Source organism: Microcebus murinus, chromosome 9, assembly GCF_040939455.1.
Source record: "Microcebus murinus isolate Inina chromosome 9, M.murinus_Inina_mat1.0, whole genome shotgun sequence".
Taxonomy (NCBI): domain Eukaryota; kingdom Metazoa; phylum Chordata; class Mammalia; order Primates; family Cheirogaleidae; genus Microcebus; species Microcebus murinus.
The window spans coordinates 28,428,006-28,455,935 of record NC_134112.1 but is presented as its reverse complement, the minus strand read 5'-3'; the positions used below and the strand labels follow the sequence as shown (position 1 = coordinate 28,455,935).

The following is a 27,930-nucleotide window of genomic DNA, read 5'->3' as shown; positions in this document are numbered from 1 at the left end:
CATGAGTTGTAAGAGGTTGAACTTGAGAGACCAGATCAGGCAATGCTGCTTAATACCATCACATGACCCGCCCCAGGCCCTGTATTTAATTAAAATGAAGCGTGGGGCGCAGCAGACTGCAGAAGCACACACCGTTGCTCTTCGCGGATGGGGCCACAGGAGCTAAAAGTTAAACCTTGATTGCCTCAGTCTCTGAGAATTCAGCATGGAACGTCTCTGCTATTTCCTGGGATTTCTGCTTCTGGCTGCAAGATTGCCACTTGACTCCGCCAAACGTGAGTAATCCTAAATTTCTGTGTTTAACTCCTTCTCTGCCTAGTGGCTGCAGTAATGGGTAATAAAGTCCCCTGAGACAGAAGTTGGACAGACAGGCTCCTCAGAAGCATTCGCGGCCTCCCGCGTTTCTTCTGCAAAATGTTGGGAAACCACGCAGAACGCACCCAGCTCCGTTTTTGTTTTTTTGTTTTGTTTTGTTTTGTTTTTGCTTCGGGCTCTTGGGAAGTGAAAACCATGCAGGCCCTCCGGTCTTGTGGACCTTTTTTTCCACAGCAATTGCCACCATGGTTGGGGGAGGCTCTTGCCAGACGATGGTTTGGGGAGGCTTGCACTGTGTCTGGCTGGAGCACTAAGCAACTCCACCAACCGAACTTTGTCTGGCTTCGGTCCGACAGAGTGGAGCCCTCCCATGCGCTGGGGTCCCAGATCTGGGGACAAGCTCTGTAGTAACCCCGACGCAGACGCAGGTGCTAAGCCTGGATAAGCTTCCTGCGGAGACCTGCAAGAGCTGGCTGCCGCTGTGGCTGTCTGTCGCCAGGGCACAGGAAGAAGGGGTGCACCCCGGGGCCTACCCTGTTACGCATGGAGACTGGGGCACTTTTAACAACGCGGACGCCCACTCGAGGAAATCAGAATCTTTGGCAGTGGGGTCCGAGCGTCCTTGTTGGAAAAGCTCCTGTTGGGATCTGCCCGTGCAGCCAGGGTCGATAACCACCGAGCGGGGTCGCAGGAGCAAGAGCCGGGAGCCGCGGGGACCCTGGGCGGGGGCTTGCGGGGACGGAGGGAAGCGGCCACAGGCTCAGCCGGCTCTGCTCCGAGCCGCTGAGGCCGGAGGCTAGGCCCCGCCGACGCGGGCCGCAACAGGGCCAGCGTTTTGGACCCGGGAGTCCCAACAGGGACAGCTGCGGGCGGGCGGGCGCGGGACTGACGCCCGGCGTGGTGTTGGGTGCGTGGCGGGCGCGCCGTGCCCGCGCGTCCTCGGAGCAGCCGGGGGACTGGCGCCGGGGCTGCCCCTTGCCCAGACGAGGAAGCGGCGCGGAGAGGCCGAGGAGCTCCCTCGGGCCACGCAGCCCGCCCGCGGAAGGGGCCGCCTTGCATCCCGCCGCGGTCCTGCCGGCCAGGGCTTGGAGCTGGGCAGACCCGGGGCCCCTGCCAGCCGTGGGGCCGGGCCACGTGTGACCTCGCTTCGTTGGGCTTTCGCTTCCTTGTTTGCAAAGCTGGGTAATAGGGGTCTTGTGCGAGGTCTGCTAACAAGTAAGGTGCTTGGCATGGGAGACATACATGGTGGCAGTTCCTATGGTGACAGACCTGTCCCCACCCTCAGGGTCCCTCCCAGTACAGACTCCTGGGGAGTTCACAGCCCCCGGAGATGGAGAGGCAGAGAACTGACAGGTCAGGGGGAGACCGTGTGCCTAACTCCTGCCTTCTGTCACCAGTCCCACTTTGTCCGGTAAAAGAGATTCGCAGGAGGTTGAATCTGGGCTGTCAGGTGCAGAGCAGCCCCCAGCTTATCTAAGCTCAGTGTAGCGAGACGCGGGAGCTCTTGGGTTCCCCTTGCCCTGGACTAAATATTCTGGCCAGAAAAATAAGGGCAAGTAGGATTTAGCAGTGTATCAAACACCAAGGATTCCCTGCCCTTTTCCAATCATAGCCCTGGAGGAAGGAGGAAGGGGTTGACAAAGTAGTAAAGCATCAGCCCAGCTACTCGGGAGGCTGAGGCAGGAGGATCAGTTGAGCCCAGTTGAGGTTGCAGTGAGCTATGATGAGGCCACTGCATTCTAGCCAGGGTGACAGAGTGAGACTCTGTCATACATACATACATACATTCATTCATTCATTCAACTTTTTACTTTGAGGTAGCTGTCGTTCACATACAGTTGTAAGAAATAATACTGAGCGATCCCCTGTCTTCTCTAGGTAGTTCCCCCAATGGTAACGTCATGCAAAACACCATATCGAGACCCAGATATTGACACTACACAGTCACAATACAGCAGAGTTCCATCGCCACAGGGATTATTCTCATCCCTTTAATAGCCAGATCCACTCTCTTCCCCCACCCCCAGCCCCTGGCAACCACTAATCCTTTCTCCATTTTTATAATTTTATCATTTTCAGAATTCTGTGCAAATGGAATTACACAGAGTGTAATCTTTTGGAATTGGATTTTTTTTACTCAACATAATTCCCTGGAGGTTTGTTGAAGTTGTTGCATCAATCTTTTTTTTTTTTTTTTAATCACTGAGAAGTATTCCACAGTGTGGATGTACCACAATTTGTTTAACCATTCAACTATTGAAGGACATCTGGGTTATTCTAGTGTGGGCTGTTATGAATAAAGCTGCTATAAACATTCATGCATAGATTTCTGTGTGAACATATGTTCCATTTGTCTGGGATGCATGCCAATGAGTACAGTTTCTTGGTTGTATGGTAGTTGCATGTTTAGTTTTACAAGAAACTGCCAGAATAGCTGTACCATTTTACATTCCCACCAGCAATGTATGAGTGATCCAGTTTCTCTACATCCTCACCTGCATTTGCTGTAGTGACTACTTTTTATTTTAGTCACACTGATAGGTGTATAGCAACATTCCATTGTGGTTTTAATGTGCATTTCCCTACTGGCTAAAGATGATGAACATCTAGTGTGTTTATTTGCCATCTGTACATCCTCTTTGGTGAATTATCTGTTCATGTCTTTTATCCATTTTCTTTTTATTTTTACAACTTTGGTCATAAAACAACTTCTGAGTCTTTTATCCATTTTCTAATAGAATTCCTTGTTTTTTAATGTTGAGTCTTGAAAATTCTTTATGTATTGTAGATACTAGTCCTTTGCTGGAAATGTGGTTTGCAAATAATTTCTCAAAGTCTATAGCTTGCCTTTTGGTCCTCTTCATGTCATGTTTCACAGAGCAAAAGTATTTAATTTTAATGAGCTCTAATTTATCATTTTTTTCTTTTATGGATTATGCACTTGGTGTCAAGCCTAAGAATTCTTGCCAAGCCCGAGATCCTGAAGATTTCACCTATTTTTACTTTTTTACAACACCATTTATTGAAATGGGTATCTTCCCTCCATTGGATTGTTTTTACATCTTTGTCAAAAATCAGTAGGGCATATTTGTATGGGTCTATCTCTGGGTACTCTGTTCCTTTGACCCATGTGTCTGTCCCTGTAACTCTCCTTTTAAGTTTGTATTTTTCCTTGGCTTCTGACATTTAAAATCACAGGAGAGCTGGATAGTGTGGTTGGCACCTGTAATCCCAATGACCCAGGAGGCTGAGGAGGAAGGTCATTTGAGGCTTAGAGTTCGAGGCCAGCTTAGGCATCATAGCGAGACCCCATCTCTAAAAAAATTTTTTTTAATTAGCCAGGCATGATGGTACTGTTCTGTAATTCCAGCTACCCAGGAGGCTGAGTGGGGAGAATCACTTGAGCTCAGGAGATAGAGGCTACAGTGAGCTGTGATTGCACCACTCTACTCCAGTCTGGGTGACAGAGCAAGAACCCATCTCAAAGGAAAAAGTCAGAGGAGAAATCTGTGTTTTGATTATATTTCCAGAAATGCTAACTTTCTTTCAGGATCTGAGGAAGAGGAAGTCTATTTGGAACAGTGGAAAGAACTAGTCGTGGGAATTAAAAGATGTGAATCTTCATTTCCACTAAATTAAAGATGACCCTAGGTGAATCATATCATTTTTCTAGGTCTGAATTTCTTCATCTGTATTATGAAGGGGTTTGACCTAAGTGACCTTAGTTCTTTCCAAAAGACGAACTCAAGTGAATTTCCTGTTACAAACATTTTTTGATAAACACAAATGTCCTGCCCTCACTTAATATCTGTTTCCAAACAGGAACAGTCTTATAGAATCACAAGACATTTGATTTTGGTTTGATTTGAGGCCCAGAGAAGACATGTGGCCTGAGGTCACACAGCCTGTTTAGTAGCAGAACTGAGGCTAGAAACCAGGTTCGATGTTCTTTTCCATTCTGTCTGCCTCTCTAATAAGAAGGGAACATGCTGCTCCCTCCTCCCACCAGATAAGAGGATTAGAAGAAAGAAGTTAGTGACGTGCACTCAACACTGGCTTCTCTAAGCACCCACTAAATAGCACACCTCGTCATAGGCCTCTTTCAGGATTTAAAGAAGAGGAAGGCGGTTTCTGGCCTCTTAGAATTTTGGATCACTCATACATTGGATGAGTGGATCACTCATACATTGCTGGTGGGAATGTAAAATGGTACAGCTATTCTGACAGTTTCTTGTAAAACTAAACATGGGATCGTGGCCGGGCTAAGGCACATGACCATATAAATTGATGAGAGTACAATCTGAGACAGTGTATGACTAGGGGTTAGCTGAGGGTTATAGACAATTGAGCTTTTGGCTGAAATAGAATAGATTCAACAAGGCACTAATTATCTCACGCAGTCAGTCCAGAGGTAGGCAGGACGAGAGCATCAGCTCAACAGTGTCAGCAAAGACTGTTTCATCTGTCCACTCTGACACCCTTGATGTGTTGGCTCTTTCCTCAGATCCGTGTCCTCCTAGTTAAATATGGCTGTCGCAGCTCCAAACATCACACCCTTACCTAACCTTCTCCAAAATCAATCTTGAGGTGGAAAAAAAGAGTTTGTTCTCACGTATCTCTTTTTATAAAGGAGGAAAACCTTTCCCAGGAGCTCCCAGCGGACTTCCTCTCAGCATTCATTGGCCGGGATTTAATCATCTGCTGCTGCCCAGAGTAGGAAAGTGAGCCTCTGGGATTCTACACTGTTAAAGTAAAGGCTCTGGCAGCAAGAGGAAAAATTTAAAAAAAAAAAAAAAAAAGGAGGAATGCAGGCAGGAAATGGCTGCTGGGTAGGCAACCAACCAGTCTGCTGCGGTTCTCAGCGTCAGTTAGGCAAGGCAAAAAAGGACAGATAGCAACTGAAGAACAAAGTTCTAAAAGAACTGTACTATTATAAACCCTAGGGCAGGGGTCCTCAAACTTTTTAAACAGGAGGCCAGCTCACTGTCCCTCAGACTGTTGGAGGGCTGGACTATAGTTTTAAAAAAATTATGAACAAATTCCTATGCACGCTGCACATATCTTATTTTGAAGTAAAAAAACAAACTGGCGAAAACACCTGCATGTGGCCCGCAGGCTGTGGTTTGAGGACGCCTGCCCTAGGGCAACCACTCAAAACAAGTCAAAGAGGTCTAGCTAATAAGCCAGTAGTGGAGATAAAATGGATTCTAAATATAATCCCAAAAAGTACAGGAAAAGAAAAAGAACAGATGGAACAAACAGAAAACAAATAAGATGGCACACTTAAATTATTAAAAATAATATTAATAGGCTGGGCGCAGTGGCCCACACTTGTAATCCTAGCACTTTGGGAGGCCGAGGCAGGAGGATTGCTTGAGCTTAGGAGTTTGAGACCAGCCTGAGCAAGAGCGAGACCCTGTCTCTACTAAAAACAGAAAGAAATCAGCCAAACAACTGAAAATAGAAAAAATTAGCCAGGCACAGTGGTGTGTGCCTGTAGTTCCAGCTACTCGGGAAGCTGAGGCAGGAGGGTCGCTAGAGCCCAGGAGTTTGAGGTTGCTGTGAGCTAGGCTGATGTCACAGCACTCTAGCCCAGGCAATAGAGTGAGACTCTGTCTCAAAAATAATAATAATAATAATAATTACATTAAATGTGAATTATCCAAACACTCCAAATAAAAGGTAGGGATTGTGAAACTAGATTTAAAAAACAGCAAGCATTAATATCAAAGTAGTATTCTAAGCAAGGAATATTACCAGTGAATGATAAGGAGGATCAATTCCTAATAAGAAAAGAGTCAATTCATCAAGGAGACTTAACAATTCTAAACGTACTGTGTACACCTAACAAAAGAGCTTCAAAATACGTAAAGCAAAAACTGACAGGACTGGAAGAAGAAATAGGCAAATTGGCAAATCCACAATTACAGTTGAAGATTTCAAGATTTCTCTCTCAGTAATTGAAATAACAACTAGACAGAAAGTCAATAGGAACATAGAAAACTTGAAAAAACACTGTCAACTAGCTTGACATAAATGACATTTTTTAAAAAACCCATTCTACCCAACAATTGTAAACTACACAAGTGTATATGGAACATTCACCCAAACAGACCATGTTATGGGCCATTTAAAAAATTGTTTAACAGTGGGCTCTCCAGTACTAGGGTATCTTTTGGGATCCTGGAGGTATTCCTGAGCCTGGCATTCCTTTAGCCACCTGAGTAGTTCAGAATGGGACAAGATGCAAGTACTGGCCTGAACATTCTCGGCATCCTAATAAGAATGTGTCAAATCCAAATATTCAGAGGGTATGTATTGATAACCCAGGTGATGGCTACAAAATACTGGCTTTCAAATTTTTTCTTTGATTCATTTAAAGTACATAAAGGGAGAAGGTCTGAATTCTTATATTCAAGGTATTTCCAGTAGACTTCTTTTTTCAAAAGCACCCTCTCTTGAGATATTGAGTGTATTATGCATGTGCTGTGCAGTAGTATGAAATGAAAAGTTTCTTTAACCATTGTTAGATGAGGACTCAATGAAGGATGTAATAGACAAAGTAATTTGTTTTTCAAACATTGCTCTAGGATTTCATGATGCGCTGGGCAATGAAGGACTTCCTGGTTATGTGAGGGAGCACAACCAGTTGGATGGCTGGTCTTCTGATGAAAATGACTGGAATGAAAAACTCTACCCAGTGTGGAAGAGGGGAGATGAGAAGTGTAAAAACTCCTGGAAAGGCAAGTCAAAAGATTCATCCCAAACACCTGTAATTTGCAGAGACTTTTCGATTACGTGGCTCATGTTTCCGTGAATGACAGTCCTCTAGTTACAAGTGGGTGGTACCTGGATTTGGCAACCTTTCCTCTGTCCTAACATTATCACTTTCTAGCCATAAAATAATGATTAATTTCCTTAGAAATGTCCAGGTTGGTAGCTCTGGGAATATTTTGAAGCTCTGGGAACCTCAAGCAGGTTTACCCTTAAATCTATTTAATTAATGTGGGAATTGGTCATCTTCAGAGGGCCTGTGATCCCCCCAGAGCAGCTTTTGACCATCCCAAAGTTGTGTTTTATCATAAAGTGAAAAAAATCTTTCCTTTCAAATAAAAGAATGAGTCCCTCAGCCATTGGTTTTGAGATTTAAAAAAATACAAACTTTTAAAACTTGTCTCCTCAATCCATTTGAGCAGAGTTTTTTTTTATTATCTTAGGTAAATGTTCTTTCTATAGTTAGAGAATTCTTTAACAGGTATGATTTATTTTTTTAAATTTATCTTCTAGAATGTTATACTCTGAAAACCAAAGTTAGGAATCCAGAAAATGAATTCAATATATCTTAAAGAGGCATGTGGCTCCCTTGGTTCCTATTAATAGATTTAACTTTACTTTAACTGTTTATTTATGAGTAAAGGAAAAAGAGATGCTTGACCATTGAGCTCCACTCTCTTATGCCGTAGGGGGCTGCGTGAAGGCGGTCCTGACCAGCGACTCCCCAGCACTGGTGGGCTCCAATATAACGTTTGTGGTGAACCTGGTGTTCCCCAGATGCCAAAAGGAAGATGCCGATGGCAACATAGTCTACGAGAAGAACTGCAGAAATGGTAAGAACACAGAATGCTCCCAAACTGCCGGACACCCTTCTCATAAACCTTAATGCTCACAGGTACTCCTGTAGGTGCAAGATGTTACTGTCATCTCTTGCATCTCAAGTCGAGTGACAGGAACGGGGAGTGTGTGGTCCTCCCCAGCCCCTTCACCAACATCAACATCAGCCAAACCTGCTTCAGCACACTGGTGGCTCCCTGCTGCTTGGAACCCTCTTTGAAAGCTATTGTCACACCCAGCTTTTTCTTAGTGTCCAGTGGATAGTTGATTCTCAGATTTTGGTGTTATTACTTGGAACTCTTGGTTATGCAAAGAATAGCCAATTTGACAGATGTTTGCTGATCAGTTTAATTTTGGCTGACAAGTTATTTCTTTTCTTTTTTTTTTTTTTTTTTTGAGACAGAGTCTCGCTTTGTTGTCCAGGCTAGAGTGAGTGCTGTGGCGTCAGCCTAGCTCACAGCAACCTCAAACTCCTGGGCTCGAGTGATCCTTCTGCCTCAGCCTCCTGAGTAGCTGGGACTACAGGCATGTGCCACCATGCCCGGCTAATTTTTTATATATATATCAGTTGGCCAATTAATTTCTTTCTATTTATAGTAGAGACGGGGTCTCGCTCTTGCTCAGGCTGGTTTTGAACTCCTGACCTTGAGCAATCCGCCCGCCTCGGCCTCCCAAGAGCTAGGATTACAGGCATGAGCCACAGCGCCCGGCCTGACAAGTTATTTCTTAAGCACATGTTGTGTGGCTAAGCACAAATGCTAAAATGTGTATACTTTGATTTTGCTTTGCCCTTAAAGAGACAAGGCCTCTGTCCGTGTTGAAGAGCGCAAATGAGCACAAATTACATCAAGGGAAATTATCTTGTTAGAAGTGAGTGAGCTCATTACTGAAATTCTTCAATTGATGAGCAGGCTATTTAATAATGTACTTATAAGAGTAATTAATATGCCATTAGCTTGAACCTGCATTGCAGTTCACCCCAACCCTCCAGGTGGGCTTTCTTGGAGGAGCTTCTGTACGCAGATGGAATTTTGAGGACACCTGTTGCTCATTCGATAACATCCTACACCTCCCAAGAGCCCTCCTCCTGACTGGGCTAATAAAAGTAAACAATCCAAGAAGTCAGAGAAATGAGTGGGTCAGTCAATGAGTGAGTTGGTCTGTCTCTCTCCACTCTCCAAGACAGACCTGTTTTATTCTACGATAAAGAGCTGCTCTTGTGAAACTGCTTCCTGCCTGAGGTTACCCTGTCATACTGGCCTTGCTGGTGATTTTTCCAAGAAAGGAGTCAGAGGACCAGGATAATAGTATGGACTTGACACTTTGGTGCATCTGGTCATTCTTCGGCCAAGAGCACACCAGGAACCGAGGGAAGACTCCCACCCTGACATCTTTGGTGCCGAAACCCGGGATTCCGACACATACACCCCATTTCCTTTATCCTTTCATCCATTGATGGACACTCAGGCTAACTCCATATCTTGGCTGTTGTGGATAGTGGTGCAATAAACATGGGAGTGCAGTTATCTCTTTGATATACTGACTTCCTTTCTTTTGGATGCATACCCATACAGCAGTGGGATTGCTGGATCATATGGTGGTTCTATTTTTAGTTTTCTGAGTCACTTCCATACTGTTCTCGATAGAGGCTGTACGAATTTACATTCCCACCAACAGTGTACGGAGCATTCCCCTTTCTCCACATCCTCGCCAGCATCTATTATTTTTTGTCTTTTTGATAAAAGCCTTTTTAACTGGGGTGAGATGATCTCTTATTGTGGTTTCAATTTGTGTTTCCTTGGTGATTGGTGATGTTGAGCATTTGTTCATATACCCGTTGGCCATTTGTATGACTTCTTTTGAGAAATGTCTATTCAGATCTTTTGCCCATTTTTTTTGTTAAGTCTTTATTGATACACAATTGTACTTATTTCTGGGGTACATGTGATGTTTTGATACGTGCATACAATGTGTACTGATCAAATCAGGGTAATTGGTATATCCATCACCTCAAACATTTATCATTTCTCAGGTTGAAAACATTCCAAATCTTTCTTCTAGCTATTTTGAAATATAGAATAAATTATTGCTAACTATAGTCACCTAAATGCAACAATTTTAACATTTTGTCATATTTGCTTCTTTCTATATATTCATACCTATAGCTAAAGATAGATGATATCTGTATCTACATCTGTCTGGAGAGAGATTCTTTTTTGTGAATCATTTGAAGAGACAAAATAGCCAAATATAGTGTGCAAACCTTGATTAGACTGTGATAGGGGTTGTAATGGTGTTGTGATTATGTAGGAAATGTTCTTATTCTTAAGAAATGTGTGCTGAAGTATTTATGAATAGAGAGTCATAATGTCAAATGAATCAGAAAAAAAGATACAGATAGAGTGTGTCAAAATAAAAAGATAAGGAAAGCATTTTGCAGTTTGGTTTGAATAGGGTTGTGATTTGGAGACTGAATAGAAAAAAATATATTAAATGATATCTCTGCATGGAACTTTCTTTCTCTGTTTAGAGACCGGTTTATCTACCGACCCATATGTTTACAACTGGACAGCTTGGTCAGAAGACAGTGACTGGGGCAATGGCAGCGGCCAAAGCCATCATCACGTGTTCCCTGACGGGAAGCCTTTTCCTCACCACCATGGATGGAAGAAATGGAATTTTGTCTACGTCTTCCACACACTTGGTTGGATTTTACACACCTCCTTAGCCTCCTCTTTACCTTTCCTTAAAATTTTAACCTTCTCTTCTTATTCTATAACTGAGAATGATAACAAAGAGAGTTTAATAAGTCACTGTGTTAACTTTTCTTAGTATGGGTGGGTGATGAGAGGTGAAAAACAAAATCTTTGTTAACCTTGCCAAAGGACACCAGAACACCAAAGAACTAAAATGGGAGGGGCGGGGAGAGATTCAGTTCTTTTTTTAAAACACAAAACTACCTGGCCGGGCACAGTGGCTCATGTCTATAATCCTAGCACTCTGGGAGGCCGAGGCGGGAGGATTATTTGAGCTTAGAAGTTTGAGACCAGCCTGAGCTAGAGTGAGACCCTGTTTCTACTAAAAATAGAAAAAATTAGCCAGGTGTGGTGGTGCACACCTGTAGTCCCAGCTACTTGGGAGGCTGAGGCAGGAGGATTGCTTGAGCCCAGGAGTTTGAGGTTGCTGTGAGCTAGGCTGATGCCACGGCACTCTAGCCCAGTCAACAGAATGAGACTCTTGTCTCAAAAAAAAACAAAAAAACTCATTTTATTCTATTAAAACAATAACAAGAAAAAATGCTAACATTTATTTGGATGGCACATGGATGGGCATTTGTTGATTTATTCTTTAATCTTGTTATGTTCTTAAGAATTTTTAGAATTAAAAAAACATGCTATTTGTAGGAAATTTTCAGAAAAAGTACAAATAAAAATTATCCATAATTAATACCAGAGATGATCATTAATATCGTGCTTTTTTTACTAGTATTTGATTAAGATTATAACATATGCACATTTTTGCTTAATATGAGCATTTGACAATATCATTAACAGTCCTTTATATACTTTATTTTATCAGCTGCCTAATATTCCATTTTGTAGAAACAAAATAAGCTAATTACTGTTCTACTTTAACATAGTCTACTCTCTCTCTCTTTTAACCACAAATGGTATTCGCTTTGCTTTATTGTTGGTGAAGCAATTATTTTTGGGAGAAACAAATTTAGGTAATTATTAGCACAGCTGCTAAATTCTTAGTTTAAAATATCACAGGTGCCATCTGGCACTGACTATTTGAAAACTGCCACTAACTGAGCATCCTCCAGATTCCTAAATGTTTCGTCTTTCTACTGCCTGAACATAGTACAAAATATCTCAAATATTATGCCTGTCTATTTAAATCAATTGCTTTAAAGCTGACTTTTTTTTTTTGATACCATCATGATCCTGTCAGTCAACTCACCAAACATAGGATTTCCTTGACCTGTCACCCACAGAATTCAGCCGCTTTGCACAGAGTCATTTATGTTCACTAACACTCATTGCTCTTTGTAGCCTAGTTAACATTCCATTAACTTAACCAGCTTACATGTCTTTATTTAAAATCAGCCTTCAGCCTGGAAATTGCTCTGTGTTTCTAACAAGACTGTCTTGAATTTCCGTCTCCCGCTGAGGCCTCAGAGTTCATTGATCTTCTCCCTCAACTAAGTGTGGTTTTGTCCCTCCTTGCCGCAACTCACGTTTTCCTTGGGTGTCGCTAACCCCTGAGAGATGCTTCCTCCCCTTACAACCTCCAGCGGAACTGCCCCTGCAGCTCAAGGTGAAGGAAATCCCAAACCACACATCCCGAAGGAGCCCAGCGTGTTTTCCTCACGCGTTTGGCTGTGTGGTAAACATGGTCTTTAAACATCCCCGTCTCTCAGGCATCCACCCTATGATACCCCATCCATGACAGGTCTAAGCCAGGCAGCTTGACAGGAGTAGAGAAGACCTTGAACCCTGAGAGAGAGGAAGTACTCCCGCCTGCCCCCGGCAGCTAGATTGAGGGAGGGCTGGAGAAAAGAAATGACTCAAGAATGTCCTAGAAACGTGTCTGTAGAACCGCTCCATTCTTCCTCTTTCTATCTACCTCACCCTATTTCTCTTTCATCACTTCCTGTATTTTTATACACAGATACTATTATATTAGACAGTGGAGGATTCCAGTTCCTTTTTTAAAAGCTGCTTAATAACATAGCTGAAATAGTAATAGTAACAAAAATAAGGTAGATCATTTTGGATAAATAAATTTTTTTGACTCTTTTGGACACCTCACCACTATCTTAAATACATTTTCTTTGGGGAAAAACGTATCTTTTATGTGCCAAGTCACTTGTTAAAAATATTTATTTGTAAACTAAGGGCTAATTTTATTATCCCACAGCTATAATCCCACATAATTTTATTGTCAACAGCTCTTTTCATTTTTAACCAACTATATATAATTACATATATATAACTGTGGACGATTTTACATAAAAATGATCACCGTCTCCCTTTCTGAAGCAGCACTATATTTCTGTCCTATTTTCCTCTCCTTAGGGTGATCTCTAAGTGGTGGTGACTAGTCTTTAAGAAACAGCTTGCTAGAATGATCCTGTAATGTAGCCAATAACTAAAGATTCCCATCCTCCCAAAGGTCAGTATGTCCAGAAACTGGGACGGTGTTCAGCAAGAGTTTCTCTGAACACAGCCAACGTGACACTCGGCCCTCAACTCATGCAAGCGACTGTCTATAGAAGGCACAGGCGGACATACGTTCCCATCGCACAAGTCAAGGACGTGTACGTGGTGACGGGTGAGTGCTGTGAACCCTAAGTTAACTAAGGATGAGGCACTTAGTTCTGTTGACAGTGGGTTGAGAGTTAGAGCTAAGTGTTCTTGGTTAAGTTACGATTCATCTGGGCCCCTTGCCCAAGCTTGTGTGTTTAATTATGTTGTATTCCATCTACGTTTTCCAGAATAGCTCGGGAAACCTCTAGAAAACTTGCACGTGAAAAGGAAAAAAAATGATGCTAAGCTATGCCTAATTTTAATTTTTTAACCTAAAAGTATGATTGAAGTCCTCCACTTTAAAATCAAGCAATCTCCAATCACAATGAGATGGTAAAATTAAAAAATAAAAAAAGAAGAAGAAGAAAAATTTTTTTTTAAATCAAGCAATCATGCATTCTTTCTTTTTGGGGGGACGTGTTTTTTAGATCAGATTCCTGTATTTGTGACTATGTCCCAGAAGAACAATCGAAATGCATCTGATGAAACCTTCCTCAAGGATCTCCCCATTACGTTTGATGTCCTGATTCACGATCCTAGCCACTTCCTCAATGAGTCTGCCATTGACTACAAGTGGAACTTCGGGGATAACACTGGCCTGTTTGTTTCCAACAATCATTCTTTGAATCACACGTATGTGCTCAACGGAACCTTTAGCCTTAACCTCACTGTGCAAGCTGCAGTGCCTGGACCTTGTCCGCCACCGTCACCCAGACCTCCACAGCCCACCTCTTCAGGTAAGGAGCTCCCAGTGATCTTTGAGGGGGTTCCTTAACGGTCGACAAAATATAATTAAATCCCTGCTTAAAAGGATATTGTAGAGACTTTGCAACGATTCCATTTTGTACCTGTTGATTTTTTGAAGCCAATTTATCAGCATCTTAAGCCTTTAGAATAAGGAAGAAAGGACAATGTGTTTAAGTCACTCTGCAAATAGAATTTGCTGACTTGCATAAAGCTCTTTTACCCCCTGATTTGCACTGGCCCTTGCTATGTGTGCGGGTGCTTTCCCCTTTTAGCCTGTCACGTTTCCGTTTATCTCCCATTTTTTTGTGGCCACGAGAAAAGCACTGGCCCTCTATAAACAATCAAGCCCTCTTATTGCCCCACCGTTCTCCTCATTTGCCTGCCCTCACTCACCCAGTGTCCCATGAAAACACTGGCATACTTTTTTTTTTTCTTCTGAGACAGTCTCACTATGTTGCCCAGGCTAGAGTGAGTGCCGTGGCATCAGCCTAGCTCACAGCAACCTCAAACTCCTGGATTCAAGCGATCCTTCTGCCTCAGCCTCCCGAGTAGCTGGGACTACAGGCATGCGCCACCATGCCTGGCTAATTTTTCTATATATTTTTAGCTGTCCATGTAATTTTCTTTCTATTTTTAGTAGAGACCGGGTCTCGTTCTTGCTCAGGCTGGTCTTGAACAGCTGAGCTCAAACGATCCTCCTGCCTCGGCCTCCCAGAGTGCTAGGATTACAGCCGTGAGCCATCGTGCCCTACCAACACTGGCATACTTGAAAGCAATTTCCAAATGGCTTAAGAAAGAATGCAGCTTGACAGTGTTTCAGGGCTGGCAAGCTGAAATGACTCCTGACATTGAAATTGCTCTTATATAAGGCATGATTAATTAAATACCACCCTCTATTAATAGTCTGTGAGGACATTCAAGAAGCCCTTAAGAGTCCACTTTGAAGACTGTTGTCTTCCATCTGACTCCCCACCCTACCTGGTGGCATCATCACCCTTCCCCACCAGGCCATCTGCACACCTTAGCACCCCGGGATCCCGGGGATGGCAATAGGCTGACATCCTCTCACTGGCCACAAGAGAGCGCCACAGCCAAGCCCAGAGGGAACACTCCATCATGATGTCTGGACTTGCAGTTGTTTTTACCAAAGCCTAGTAGTTTATAGATAATAAACTGGTATAGTAAAGTGTTAGTAATAAAATGAGACCTTGTTAAATTAAGCATGTCTAAATCAAGACAATATAAGTTAATATTATGAATTTTGATTCTTTTTTTTGAAATGTTTTAAATTACAAAATTGATTCGTGTTCCTTAGTAAAAAGTCAAACAATACAGAAGTCTACAGTAAAAAAGTGAAAGTCCCTATTCACATTCTCCTCCCAGGAGTTAAACCCTGTTACTAGCTTGGAATGTTTCTTTCCAGATCTTTCTGTGCATTTACAAACATACCCTATGTTTACACATAAGTCTCATTGTTTTGATTATATTAATGGGTTCTTGCTATACATATTGTTCTACAATTTGCTTTTTTTTTCACTTAACAAACATCTTATTGTTAATATATGGAAATGTATCCCACTTGATTCAATGGCTATATGGTGTTCCATAGTATGTATTATAGACTATGATTTATTTCACCATTCACTTATTGGTGGATAATTAGATTAATCCTAATTCTGAATACAAATGTAACTGTATTTGAGCAACTTTTAACATACAGCTTTGTTCTAGTAATCCTGTAGGAGAACCTATTTCTTTATCTGCAAGTATTAATGATCTTCCTTACAAATAAGGAGACCAGGTATAAAATTCAAAATAAATTACAGATGCCTTTAATGTTTAGAAGTTCCAGAATGGTAAAAGACTTAATGTTAGGTTATTTAGTGTTAGTCTATTTCGAATTGCATTCTTATTAAGCTAGCTTTTTTTCTTAGAAACTATTTTTATCCCAGCATGTGTTAAGAGTATATTTGAAGTCAATGAAAAGGTATTATAAATTTCTTTTATTATTTTCCCTAGGTCAGACCATAAGATGTAAGCTAGTAACCCCTATGAGTTAATTAAGTTTTATTGCAAAGGAAAGCTGCCTGGCTTTATGTAAAGGTGTTAGATCAACCATAATCAACCCTAAAATGCCTTGAGGAAGCTGTGGGGAATGGGAGTGAGGGATAAGCAGTGGGCCCCAGGGTGATGCTAGGAGTCAGCTCATGCCTTCTTCTAAAGGGGGTCTCTTCTAGAGGGTGTTTCCAGCTGCCCAGACCATATTAACAGGCTTGGGTTATTGAGCGGTATATTGTTGTTTGGCCAAAAATCATATTCTCTCTGCTTTGGTAAATGGCTTCATAATAAAGTACAGCCAGAATCACAAACCAAATGCAACCCCAAGAGCAAGACAGACTCAGAGGTGAAGAGGTGACTCAGGTTAGATGATGGAATCAGAGGGCACATGGGAGTCCACTGTCTTCAAGTCAGAATTTTCTTCTCTTAGCTAATATTGCTACTGTTTTTTAGACTTTGTGAACAAATCTGAAAAAAAACCCTTCGTAAGACTGATGATAATCAGTGTAATGCCATATACATAATCTATGTATATATATCAGGATATATCATATCATTTCATATCATACAGAATTTTCTTACTTTCCCAAAGACTCAAGAGCTCTCATACCATTCTCTTGGTAACAGGGACATAAATACTGAATTGAGGATTCACCTTCTTTCCTATCTGTCTTTTAAGGTGTTCATTTCTCTCCATCAGCCCTCTAATCATGACTTGACTTTATTTTTTTTTTTTAAACTCAAGGATAGACCTACATACCTTGACTTTAAAGATACAATGTCTGTAAAACTCCATATGCATTTTTAAGCATTCTACCTAGGTACAGTCATTGGCTTTTATTATTTGGCCATTTTTTTTTTATTTCGGCATATTACGGGGGTACAGATTTTAAGGGATTTGGCCATTTTTTTAAAAAAAAGGAATTTTATTTTAAACTATAACAGAGTCATGAGTCCATGCTCTAACTTGACAATTAAATTCCGCCTGTCTGTCAAGAACTTCAAAAGAAAGAATTTTGTAGTTTTCTGGAGAAGAGCTAGCGATCTTAAATGCCCTGTACAAACAAACCTGTCTCTATAGAGAACATCAGCTGAGTCTCAGGACAGACTAAATGACTGTCCTGGAGTCATTTCTAAAGGACAGCTGTACAACTCAAGGGACAGTGAGCCTGCCACGGCCCTTCCTGCTAATAAGCCACTGCGTTTGAATCCAACACAGTGTCAGGACCTTTCTGGGCTTTACCCAAGCAGCGTTGCCCCCAGTGTGGGCCGTGGAGCACTCGTGTCTGTGACAGTTCTGAGAACTGCTCCGGGAAGCCGCCGCTGGGCACGAGGAGAGCCACGAGGCACATTCACCTGCAAAGGTTCTGAGAAGCCCTGGAGAAAACGCCTCCCAGCTGCTTCACCCCTACACGCCACTAAGTTAGAGATAACAACTGTTTTGGGTTTTGTTTTGTTGGGTTTTTTTTGTTAAAGACAAGGTCTCGCCCTGTGACCCAGGTTGGAGTGCAGTGGCATAATCACAGCTCAATTGTAGCCTTGAACTCCTGGGCTCAAGCGATCCTCCTGCCTCAGCCTCCCGAATAGCTGGGACTACAGGCACGCGCCGTCACACTAGGCTAATTTTTAAATTTTTGGTAGAGATGGGGTCTCACTGTGTTGCCCAGGCTGGTCAGAGATGCAGCTCTCGAAAGGCTTTGATGCCCTTTTCCCAAGACTAGATCTATTTCACATGCCTTTTGAAATTAAAGAGAAGATAAGGTTGTATTTTTAGTAACATATTTTCTTCAGCATATGTGTTAAAGGAGCACCAATGCCACAATTAGAGCCTTTTAAGTTGTAACTAATGAGGCATTAGATTCTTTGCTGTAATTATATTCAAGGCTCATTTTTCAAAAATGCCTTAAACTCCTTTCTTTCCTCACATCTCTGATGATCACAGCAGCACTTTTAGAGTTTAAGCTCTGGAGCTGTGTGACACCCAAATACAGAGAGAATTCCATATTACTGGAACAAGGAAAGTGATTTTTATTAAGTATTTCCTTTGTGGCAGCCACGAGAAGCAGGTTTTATATACTTTATCTCATTTAAGCTGCATGCTTCAGCCCTAGGAGGGCAGTAGGCATTTTTCCTATTTTACAGATGAGCAAATAGAGGCAAAGACAGGTTGAGTGATGTGACTATCTATGGTCTCAAACAGCTAAAAATAAGGAGAGCTGGAATTTGAGCCCAGAATACCTACCTCCAAAATAAAACTGTAACTTCATTTGTTTCATCATGACTGTGGCAGCACACATTTTAATGCAGCCTCCACCTTTCATTTGCTTCCCATGATCAAGTGAAATATAGGATTGTATTTACTTACATGATTTAGCAATTATAACGCCTTGCAGCTCTCACATCTGTGTGAATTGTTACACATTTAATTCAAATCCCCACAGCAAGATTGATATAGAATTCTTGACGTTTTTCTAAAAAGCAGATGACAAATGTTTAGATTGTCGATTATATCATGTACATCTTTTACACTTGTAGCAACTACCCTAAAATCATATTCAAATGCCCCAGGACGGGCTGGCGACGACTCCCTGGAGCAGAGTGAGAGTCTTGATGAAAACTGCCAGATCTACAGATACGGCCACTTTAAAGCCACCATCACGATTGTGGGTAAGGCTGAATGCCAGCAGGGAAAGATGGCAGCATCCACCTAGGGTCACCCACTCGCTTGGCTAACTCTGGGGGTGCAGGGTGGGTGGCAGGGGGCACCCCACTCCTTGTCCAAGGTGATGTCACACATGCACAAGCAAAGACTATACTGGTTTCTAGATCCCCACCTGCCCAGCCCAGCCTTCCTTAGACGCCCTGGTGGGAATGAGCCCTGTGTGACCAGGGGTGACCTTTTCCTGAAACACCTACCCAGACAGGATGCTGCTTTCTAACACATACAAAGGCTCTAGAAATAAAAATCTAGATTGGACTGAAGAATAGTTTGGTTTGACTTTGAAAGTGCTGCATGAAACGTATCCAAAGCCATGGGGTAGATTCTTGGGTCCGATGTGTTTCTGTCTGGTTAGAAGGCTGTCTCCCTTTTTTTTTTTTCCCTCCCTCCCATTTATTAAGGGCCATGTCTTAGTCCCTTCAGGATTCTACAACTGAATGCCATAGACTGGGTGGCTTATAAACAAACAACGGAAACTTACTTCTCACAGTTCTGGAGGCCGGGAAGTCCAAGATCAGAGCACCAGCAGATTTGGCGTCTGCTGAGGGCTCATTTCCTGGTTCCTACACGGCACCTTCCTGCTGTGTCCTCCGTGGTGGAAGAGGCAAGGGAGCGCTCTGGGGTCTCTCTCGTAAGGGCACTGGTCCCATTCACGTGGGCCTCACCCCAAAGGCCCCACCTCCTATACCCTGTACAAACAAACCTTGGACATTAAGGTTTCAACATAGGGATTGTGAGGGGACACAAACATTCAGTCTGTAGCAGAGTGGTGGTTTGGCTCGGTTAGTTTCCGGTGTGTTTTGGTGTGTTTTTTCCAACATATCACATTTTTGTTGTTGTTGTTGTTGTTAGAGGGAATCCTAGAGGTTAACATCATCCAGATGACAAATGTCCTGATGCCCGTGCCACAGCCTGACCACGCCCTCATCGACTTCGTTGTGACCTGCCTGGGGACGTGAGTATATTGTCTCCATCAAAGGGAGGGTCAAGTAAGGACCCCAGTTCTGGACAAAGTTGATTTAAATTCCTATTTACCCATAACTCTGGATCAGGAAGGACTTACAAAGGGCGCTAGGAGGCGCCATCGAGCACACACACGTCCTGCTACAGCTGAGAAATGCTCATTACCTTTCATAGTCGATTAAGTTGAATAACTAAAGCTGTTTGAACACTGTGTTCTCAGCGCCTTACATCTGTTCTCATATGAATCCTCACAACAATCCCACAGGTCTCCCCATTTCACAGATGGGACAACTGAGGCACTCAGTAATCACAAAATTTGCGCACAGAGAGGCTGCTGGTATCCAGCAGCCCTTAAGCTCCCTGAGACCCCTCCAGGGTGGGTGGGAAGCCAGTGCAGAATTGTCACGTGCTAATGTTGCTAGCAATGCCAGGTAATCCTCTCTCTCTAGAATTCACACAGTTCTTTCTAATGTATTATATAATTTGATTTCCTATGATTTGGCTGTGACTATATATATAATAAATATAAATTAATATATAAATACTATGTTGATTAATTAGATATACATTAACAAATGAATTTACATGTGATATGTAAATTACCTAATTATGACACTTGTGTGTGTAAAGGTATAAATGAATGGTGTGTAAAGGTATAAATCAAGATGATGGAGTGGGCCGAGTGTGGTGGCTCACGCCTGTAATCCTAGCACTCTGGGAGGCCAAGGTGGGAGGATGACTCAAGGTTAGGAGTTTGAGACCAGCCTGAGCAAGAGTGAGACCCCATCTCTACTAAAAATAGAAAGAAATTATCTGGACAACTAAAATTATACATATATATATATACACACACACACACACACACATATATATATAAAATTAGCTGGGCATGGTGGCGCATGCCTGTAGTCCCAGCTACTTGGGAAGCTGAGGCAGAAGGATTGCTTGAGCCCAGGACTTTGAGGTTGCTGTGAGCTAGGCTGACGCCACGGCACTCTGGCCTAGGCAAAAGAGTGAGACTCTGTCTCAAAAAAAAAAAAAAAAAAAAAAAGAGGATGGGGTGGTATAAAAATGTGGCCTTATTTGGTGAAAGGAAGAGCTAAGAAGCTCTCCCGCTGGGGGAGAGGACCAAGGTGAGGTTGAGGGTGACAGGAAACAGAGCAACACCTGACCGAGGGAGAGAAGCTGGAGCAAGAGGCCCAGCCAGGGAGAAGAGGGACCGTCCCCCACCCCACCCCACCCCACGAGGCCCAGCATCAGAGCTCGGTCTCTCCGCCCAGGAGGGCTGCCCAGGAGTGACACAGCGGTGAAGACAGTCGTGCCAGAAAGCCTGGCGGTTCCAAGGACAACTAAGTCAAACACCTTTTGTTCAAGTCCCAGCTCCACCTCTAACTACTAGTGTGACTTGGGCTAGTTATTTCCCCGGTCCCAACCTGGTTTGTCATCCGTTAAACTGGGATAACTTTACATTCCTCCAAAAGCCATTGAGAGGAATAAACAAGATTATGTCATGCTGTATAGCTAAACCTTGGTGCCTTGCACGGAGTACGTCTGCGTAAACAGCTGTCGTCGTCATGCCCCTACGGGAATCCAGCCAGGGCCAACTCTGGCATTTAATAATATCTTTGCCTAACACCTAAGCCCTCTGCACCTTTGGACATCCTCAGGATGCAGAGGGAATGTAGAGGGAACGACGTGGGCTTTACACAGTTTCCACCAGTCCCTGGCCTTGGGGGAGACCATTGCTTCCTCCTCCGTTTACAGAGGAAGCAGTGGCTCATCACCCAGGCTTGAGAGTAAATCAGACGAGTCAATTCCTCACATGGTTTGAGTAAGAATGAGATAGAATTCAATTCCACAGAAATGTAATGATTTTCCCTTTTTAAAACTGTTTTTACCTTCCCTTCTCCCCTGTCTGTGCTCTGCGTGCCCGCCCCTCCCGCACGGCAGCATTCCCACCGAGGTCTGTACCATCGTCTCTGACCCCACCTGCCAGGTCACTGAGAGTGCAGTCTGCGACCCCGTGCAAGTGGGTGACACGTGCCTGCTGACCGTGAGAAGAGCCTTCGGCAGGTCCGGGACATACTGCGTGAACCTCACACTGGGTGACGACACCAGTCTGGCCCTCGCCAGCACCGTGATCTCTGTTCCCGGCAGAGGTGAGGTTTGTTTCATGGTTGTACGAGCATTTCATATTGCAGGTGAAGTGTGTGTCCAATACCGAAGCTATTTAGGACTTTGCTGTCAATATTTAACGTTATTTCAGTGCAAAATTCATTGAACTCTTGTTAGTAAGGATTTGAGAACTGGCATTAAAATCCAACAGCAAATCTACCTAGGGATGTGGGGAGAGAGAGACCCAGTGAAATTGTGGCCAAAGAACAGCCTTTGGATATGATCGCTGCATGCCCAAATAGATTTATATTTTGGGAGCAAGTGTAAAGCCAACGTCAAAAAATAACAGTGTTCTCCAATGACATGATAACAAAGGAGAGGCTATCATGTTTTGTGAGAATCCACTTGGGCAGGCCGGGCGCAGTGGCTCACACCTGTAATCCTAGCACTCTGAGAGGCCATGGTGGGAAGATTGCTCAAGGTCAGGAGTTCGAGACTAGACTGAGCAAGAGTGAGACCCCATCTCTACTATAGAAATAGAAATTAGCTGGACAACTAAAAATATATATTGAAACAATTAGCCAGGCATGGTGGTGCATGCCTGTAGTCCCAGCTACTTGGGAGGCCGAAGCAATAGATCGATTGAGCCCAGGAGTTTGAGGTTGCTGTGAGCTAGGCTGACATCACAGCACTCTAGCCTGGGTGACAGAGTGAGACTCTGTCAAAGAAAAGAAGAGAAGGAAAGGAAAGGGAAGGGAAGAAGGGAAGGGAAGGAAAGAAGGGAAGGGAAGGAAAGAAGGGAAGGGAAGGAAATAAGGGAAGGGAAGGAAAGAAGGGAAGGGAAAGGGAAAGGGGAAGGGAAGGAAAGGAGAAAGGAATCCACCTGGGCAAAGATACAACGCCAAGAAGAAAAATGAGAAACCCAGTAGAAGTAGACTTCTAGTTCCCTTAAACTTGTCACATGTCCTCTCTTTTCCTTACCAAATTCTACCAAGCATTACATAGTAACAAACCAGCTTACTATTCTTCAGATATTCGCCAGAAAAACTACTCTTTGCCCTCCTAATGTTTGGAAAGGTAAAATGTTAACAAAGTAGACAAATGAATTTCACTTAGAAATTTGCATTTAGTAGGCCAGGTGTGGTGGCTCACACCTGTAATCCTAGCACTCTGGGAGGCCAAGGCGGGCGGATTGCTCTAGGTCAGGAGTTCAAAACCAGCCTGAGCAAGAGTAAGACCCCTGTCTCTACTATAAAATAGAAAGAAATTAATTGGCCAACTAATATATAGAGAAAAAATTAGCCTGGCATGGTGGCGCATGCCTGTAGTCCCAGCTACTTGGGAGGCTGAGGCAGGAGGATTGCTTGAGCCCAGGAGTTTGAGGTTGCTGTGAGCTAGGCTGACGCCACGGCACTCACTCGAGCCTGGGCAACAAAGTGAGACTCTGTCTCAAAAAAAAAAAAAAAAAAAAAAACACCATAATTTTAGAAATAGATCATTTTCAAAGGCAAACCCATAGACTTTTTTTTTTTAGCTGAAATGACTTTTACTTATTGATTCAATGAAAATTTGTAAAGTACCTGCATTTCTTTCAACAAATATTCATTGAGCATGTACTCCATGCTCAGCACAGTTCTAGGTTTGAGATACAGTTGCAGATAAAGAGCAGGACAAAGACGGTCCCTGCTTCTATGAGCAGTAACAGATGTTAAAAGAAAAACTGTAGCCAAATTAAATTTAACAGAGTTTATCTGAGCAAAGAGTTGGGCAACAGTCAGGACCAGTAGAGGTTCAGAGAGCCCCACCCTTGAGCAGCCAGATTTCATAGGCTGAACAGGAAGCAAAGTAGAGAAAGCCACTTGACTGGCGACAGCTAGATGCTTGTTTTACTTGGGCATGGTGCGATGGTTGGCTGCCTGTGCCTGGCTGGAACTCGGCTGTTTGTTACAAATATACTTTGAACAACGTGGGTGTGAACTGTGAGGCGCCACTTACGCTTGGGTCAAACACGCATGGAAAATGCAGTATTGGAGGATGCCCAACTGTGTTCCTCAGGGCTCGAACAGGCCCGGGCCTTAATATACTTGGGGACCCTGGAACCAAACCCCACATACACCAACGAAGGACCCGGCTCCTAAATCAAGTTTCAGTTTGCTTGCCTTCTAAATGAGGTTGCGATTTGTTAGGTAGGAACCCCGAAACAGGAGATAGCCCCAGGCCAGTGGCCTCCTGCTTATTTAACTGAACACAGACAGTAATCAAACAAATGGGCTGATAGTGTGAAGAAAATAAAAGGAGGAGATGGGTGGAGGGGATGGAGAGAGGTGAGCACGGAAGAAGGAGGCAGGGACAGCGGTTGGCTCTCGGATTGGGAGGTCAGGAAAAGTCCTGCCGGCCCGTGGCACCCACTTGGTGAAGGGCCTTCTCTGAGCTGGGACCCGAATTACAAGAATGAGCAACTCGTTAGTTTGGATCCTCGCAGGCCGCGGCGAGGGCGCGGGTTTCAGTCTGTGCGCAAGGAGACAGACGGAGGGACACCAGACAGACTCTGGGTACCCTTTGGCGGCAGAGACAGGACCAGCGCATTTGCTGGGAGTAGAGAGAAGACACCGTCCCTGCCTTTATGGCTCTCACAGTCTAGTGGGAGAGAAATACGTGTGCAGAAATGATTGCACCCCCGTGTGACCGAGGCACAGGAAGAGAGGCAAGCAGAGTGTGACCACTCGGTCCACCTGTCCCCCTCGGGGACGTCTGTCTGGCAGGTGCAGCGCAGGGGCGGACCGGAGAGGAGCCGGGGAAGGGGCCACTCGCGCAGGGGGCTGAGGGTTTGAAAACACTGGGCTTGCGAGCAGACCCCCGGGCTTTGCAGCAGGCACGGCTGCAAGGCAGGCGGTGAGACGTGAGGCGGAGTCCTGGCCCGAGGACCACGCAGGCCCTTCCCCACGGTGGCGCTGCTGGGTCACCGGAGACTTGAGCAGGTGTCTCCAGGACGTGACATCTCTCCCCGAGCCCTTAACACAGTGTTCCAGACCTGCTGACTCATCCTCTAAGTGGAAGATAAGCTGGCCCAAAGACTATGTATTATTTAATAGAAAAGATTACTGAAAGCCCAGAGGGAGCCATACATCTTCTGTGACAGTCCCATGCCTCATTTATTTAATGGCATTACAAGCGGCGTGTCCTCCGGGCAGAAGACGTAACTAATATGGTCTTGCTTCTGTTTTAAGACCCAGCCTCCCCTCTAAGACTGGCAAATGGTGCCCTCATCTCCGTTGGCTGCTTGGCCTTATTTGTCACTGCGATCGCCCTCTTGGTGTTCAAGTAAGTTTCTGGTTCTAACACTTTACATTGCTATCATATACTGTAGAAAGTAAATATATATATCTGTGCCCATGGGCCATTTTTCCTTTTTTTTTTTTTTTTTTTGCTTTTGAACATTTTGTGCAGAGAAGGAAAATCTTCCATTGAGTGACAAATACCAAACTGGCCTGTTAATTTTGCTGTGGTTTTTATTTTTAATCCTAAAAATACTACCAGATGTCAGCAACTTGACAAAATTGTGTGTCAACCTAATGTTTAACATATAATCGCAAATTATAGTAAGCGGGCTCATTTCTTGCATGAAGAAAAGAAACATATTTTCATAAGATACCAGTGTCTTACTAGCCACAGATTAGGTTAAATGGAATTATCCCCTTTGCACCTGGCATGAAAAAGATGATAGTAAGTAATATATTTCAGCTGAAAATCTTTTTAAACTAACTATCCAACACATTGTTTTCAGAAAACACAAGGAATACAAGCCAATAGAAAGTAGTCCTGGAAAAGTGGTCAAAAGCAAAGGCCTGAATGTCTTCCTCAACCGTGCAAAGGTGGTGTTCTTCCCAGGAAACCAGGAGAAGGACCCACTGCTCAAGAACAAACCTGGAATTCTTTAAATATCAGCTTTACTTCTGAAGCTCGCTCTTTAGCACCATGTATGTGAGCTGTGCTGGAGTGGATGACTATTAACTTTTTTTTCCCCAAAAGATTACTGTAAAATAGATATTGTGGTTTAGGGAGGCTGACTTTTTCAGCAGGTTAAATGACATTTTAAAGAAATGCAAGAGAATGATACCGAGGGCAGCCTTAGCCATGTTGTATAACCGATAGAACAACTTAGAAGCGCTTCCTTTTGTTACTTTTTATGTTTCACTTATATTGCTTTAGGTGGCTAGTAGGATAGACATAGCATGTCCCAGAGTAGGGGGAGAAGCTACTGTTCATTAGAATCTGACCCAGGTTAACTGGGAAGAGAGGCTGAATACTTTCTAGCGTTCCATACATGCATAAAACCAATGTAGCCCGTCCTTAAGGTCCTGTTCCAAGGTAACTGAGTCCTATTTCAATGAACATGCATGAGCTACTAACAGAACAACAGCAGACCCAAGCCTTCGTGAAGATGTGCTTGCTTGTCATACTCAGAAAAAATACTAATCTAATAAATGAGTGAGAGTATTTTGGTGACAACCTTCTCTCTGTCCAGCTGAGTAAAGGAATGATGTCTATTCATTCATTTATTCCATGGACATTTATTTAGCACTTTCTGTATTATACCAGGCATGATGCTAAGTTCATGGTCCCTGCACCCAAAGAGTTGATCCTCTTATGTTTATATCTGAATTTCTGTATACTCTGGTGCACATATTTGAAATCATATATTGTGATTTCCCAGAGAAGGAAGCTCCTGGTTTTCCTACCAGTTTTTCTATTTAAATGATATGGAAACTTGATCAGTCAGGATTTTACCTCCATTTGTAACTAAAACCTTCTACCATAGGTTAGACATGACATTCTTTTTCTCTCCTTCCTGAAAAATAAAGTGTGGAAAGAGACAAGACTTCAGCATTCTAATTATTTTTTCCAATTCATTGTTTGCCTTTCAATTTCAATTATAGTTTTGAAGGATAAGTTGTTTAATGACACCTTAAAGAGCATTGATAATTTCATAAATACTTTCTACTTTAAAATATATGTATTTGGTATATCAAATTTCAATTAAAAGTTTAAATGTATATAATGAGACCAATCTAAAATAAGAGATTTTTCTATAAGCAATTGTCTTGGACTCTTTGAACGGTCAGTATCATATTAAAAAGAAAGGTGAGGGGAATTCTAGGTCACAGATTGGCAAACGTTTTCAGTGAAGGACAGGCATTAAATATTTTAGGCTTTGTGAGCCATCCAGTCTCTGATGCAACTACTCAACTCTACCATTACAGAATGAAAACAGCCATAGACATTGTATAAATGAAAGAGCGTGGCTGTGTTTCAGCAAAAACGTATTTAGAAAAACAGGTGGTAGACCAGATTTGGCCCATGGGATGTAGTTTGCCTGTTCTGCACTAATAGAGATTAAATAGACACAGCAACCAAATGCAATTTGAGAGTCTAAATTGGATCTTAGCTTAGGGGGGGAAAAACCCAGCTATGAAAGATATTCTTGGGAACAACTGGGAAAATTTGAATATACTGGATACTAGATGATATTATAAAATTGTTAATTTTCTTAAGGGATGCTGAAGGTATTGTGGAGACCAACATTCAGTTTAGTTCCTTCACTTCCCAGGTGGTCTAGAGGCCAAAAAGAAGCTATTTGTTCTGAAACGGACTCCAACAAGTGCAAAATTTGCAGAACAGGAATTGTGAGACTTCTCCCACTTACGCGATGGCTGTAGGGCAGTGGTTCTCAACCAAGGATGATTTTTTCCCCCAGGGAGGGGACATTTGGCAGTATTTGGAGATATTTTTTGTTGTCACAGCGAGGGTGGGGTACTCATGGCATCCGGTGGGTAGAGGCCGGTAGTGTTGCTCAACATCCTACGATCTACAGGACAGTCCTCACAACAGAGAATTGTCTGGCCCCAAATGTCAGAACCCTGCTGTAGGGTAACTGCAGCAGCCCTGATCATGGCCATAAAGACAGAGGCTTGGATCCGAACCCAGCTGTACCACTTAAAGCTGAGTAACCCCGGGGAAGTTATTTGACCTTTGTTGAGCCTTTCCTTGCTCAGTCGCCTCATCTGTAAAGGGGGTTTGTGGTCCCTCCCT

The 27,930-nt window shown here is 43.2% G+C and overlaps 1 protein-coding gene across 2 annotated transcripts; it reads left to right on the top strand.

Moving 5' to 3' along the window:
• GPNMB (glycoprotein nmb) lies at positions 1 to 26,719 on the top strand. Of its 2 annotated transcripts, none has more exons than XM_012773311.2 (11): positions 1 to 275; positions 6,906 to 7,058; positions 7,779 to 7,922; positions 10,457 to 10,630; positions 13,105 to 13,263; positions 13,667 to 13,975; positions 18,612 to 18,710; positions 19,615 to 19,717; positions 21,676 to 21,884; positions 25,068 to 25,161; positions 25,625 to 26,719. In XM_012773311.2, the coding sequence occupies exons 1-11, from the start codon at positions 206 to 208 to the stop codon at positions 25,776 to 25,778; spliced, it is 1,668 nt and encodes a 555-aa protein (XP_012628765.2). In that variant the 5' UTR covers positions 1 to 205; the 3' UTR covers positions 25,779 to 26,719. The 2 variants fall into 2 exon arrangements, with proteins under 2 accessions (XP_012628765.2, XP_012628764.2); XM_012773310.2 differs by having other exon boundaries at positions 2 to 275; positions 18,579 to 18,710.
• Positions 26,720 to 27,930: the final 1,211 nt, after the last annotated feature.

What these genes read in the sequence shown, in the direction of transcription:
- GPNMB (XM_012773310.2), top strand. Translation starts at nt 206, where the DNA reads ATGGAACGTCTCTGCTATTTCCTGGGATTTCTGCTTCTGGCTGCAAGA. An exon ending in GTTGTGACCTGCCTGGGGAC is followed by an intron (nt 19,718 to 21,675) that starts GTGAGTATATTG and finishes CCCGCACGGCAG; the next exon opens with CATTCCCACCGAGGTCTGTA. An exon ending in GATCTCTGTTCCCGGCAGAG is followed by an intron (nt 21,885 to 25,067) that starts GTGAGGTTTGTT and finishes TTCTGTTTTAAG; the next exon opens with ACCCAGCCTCCCCTCTAAGA.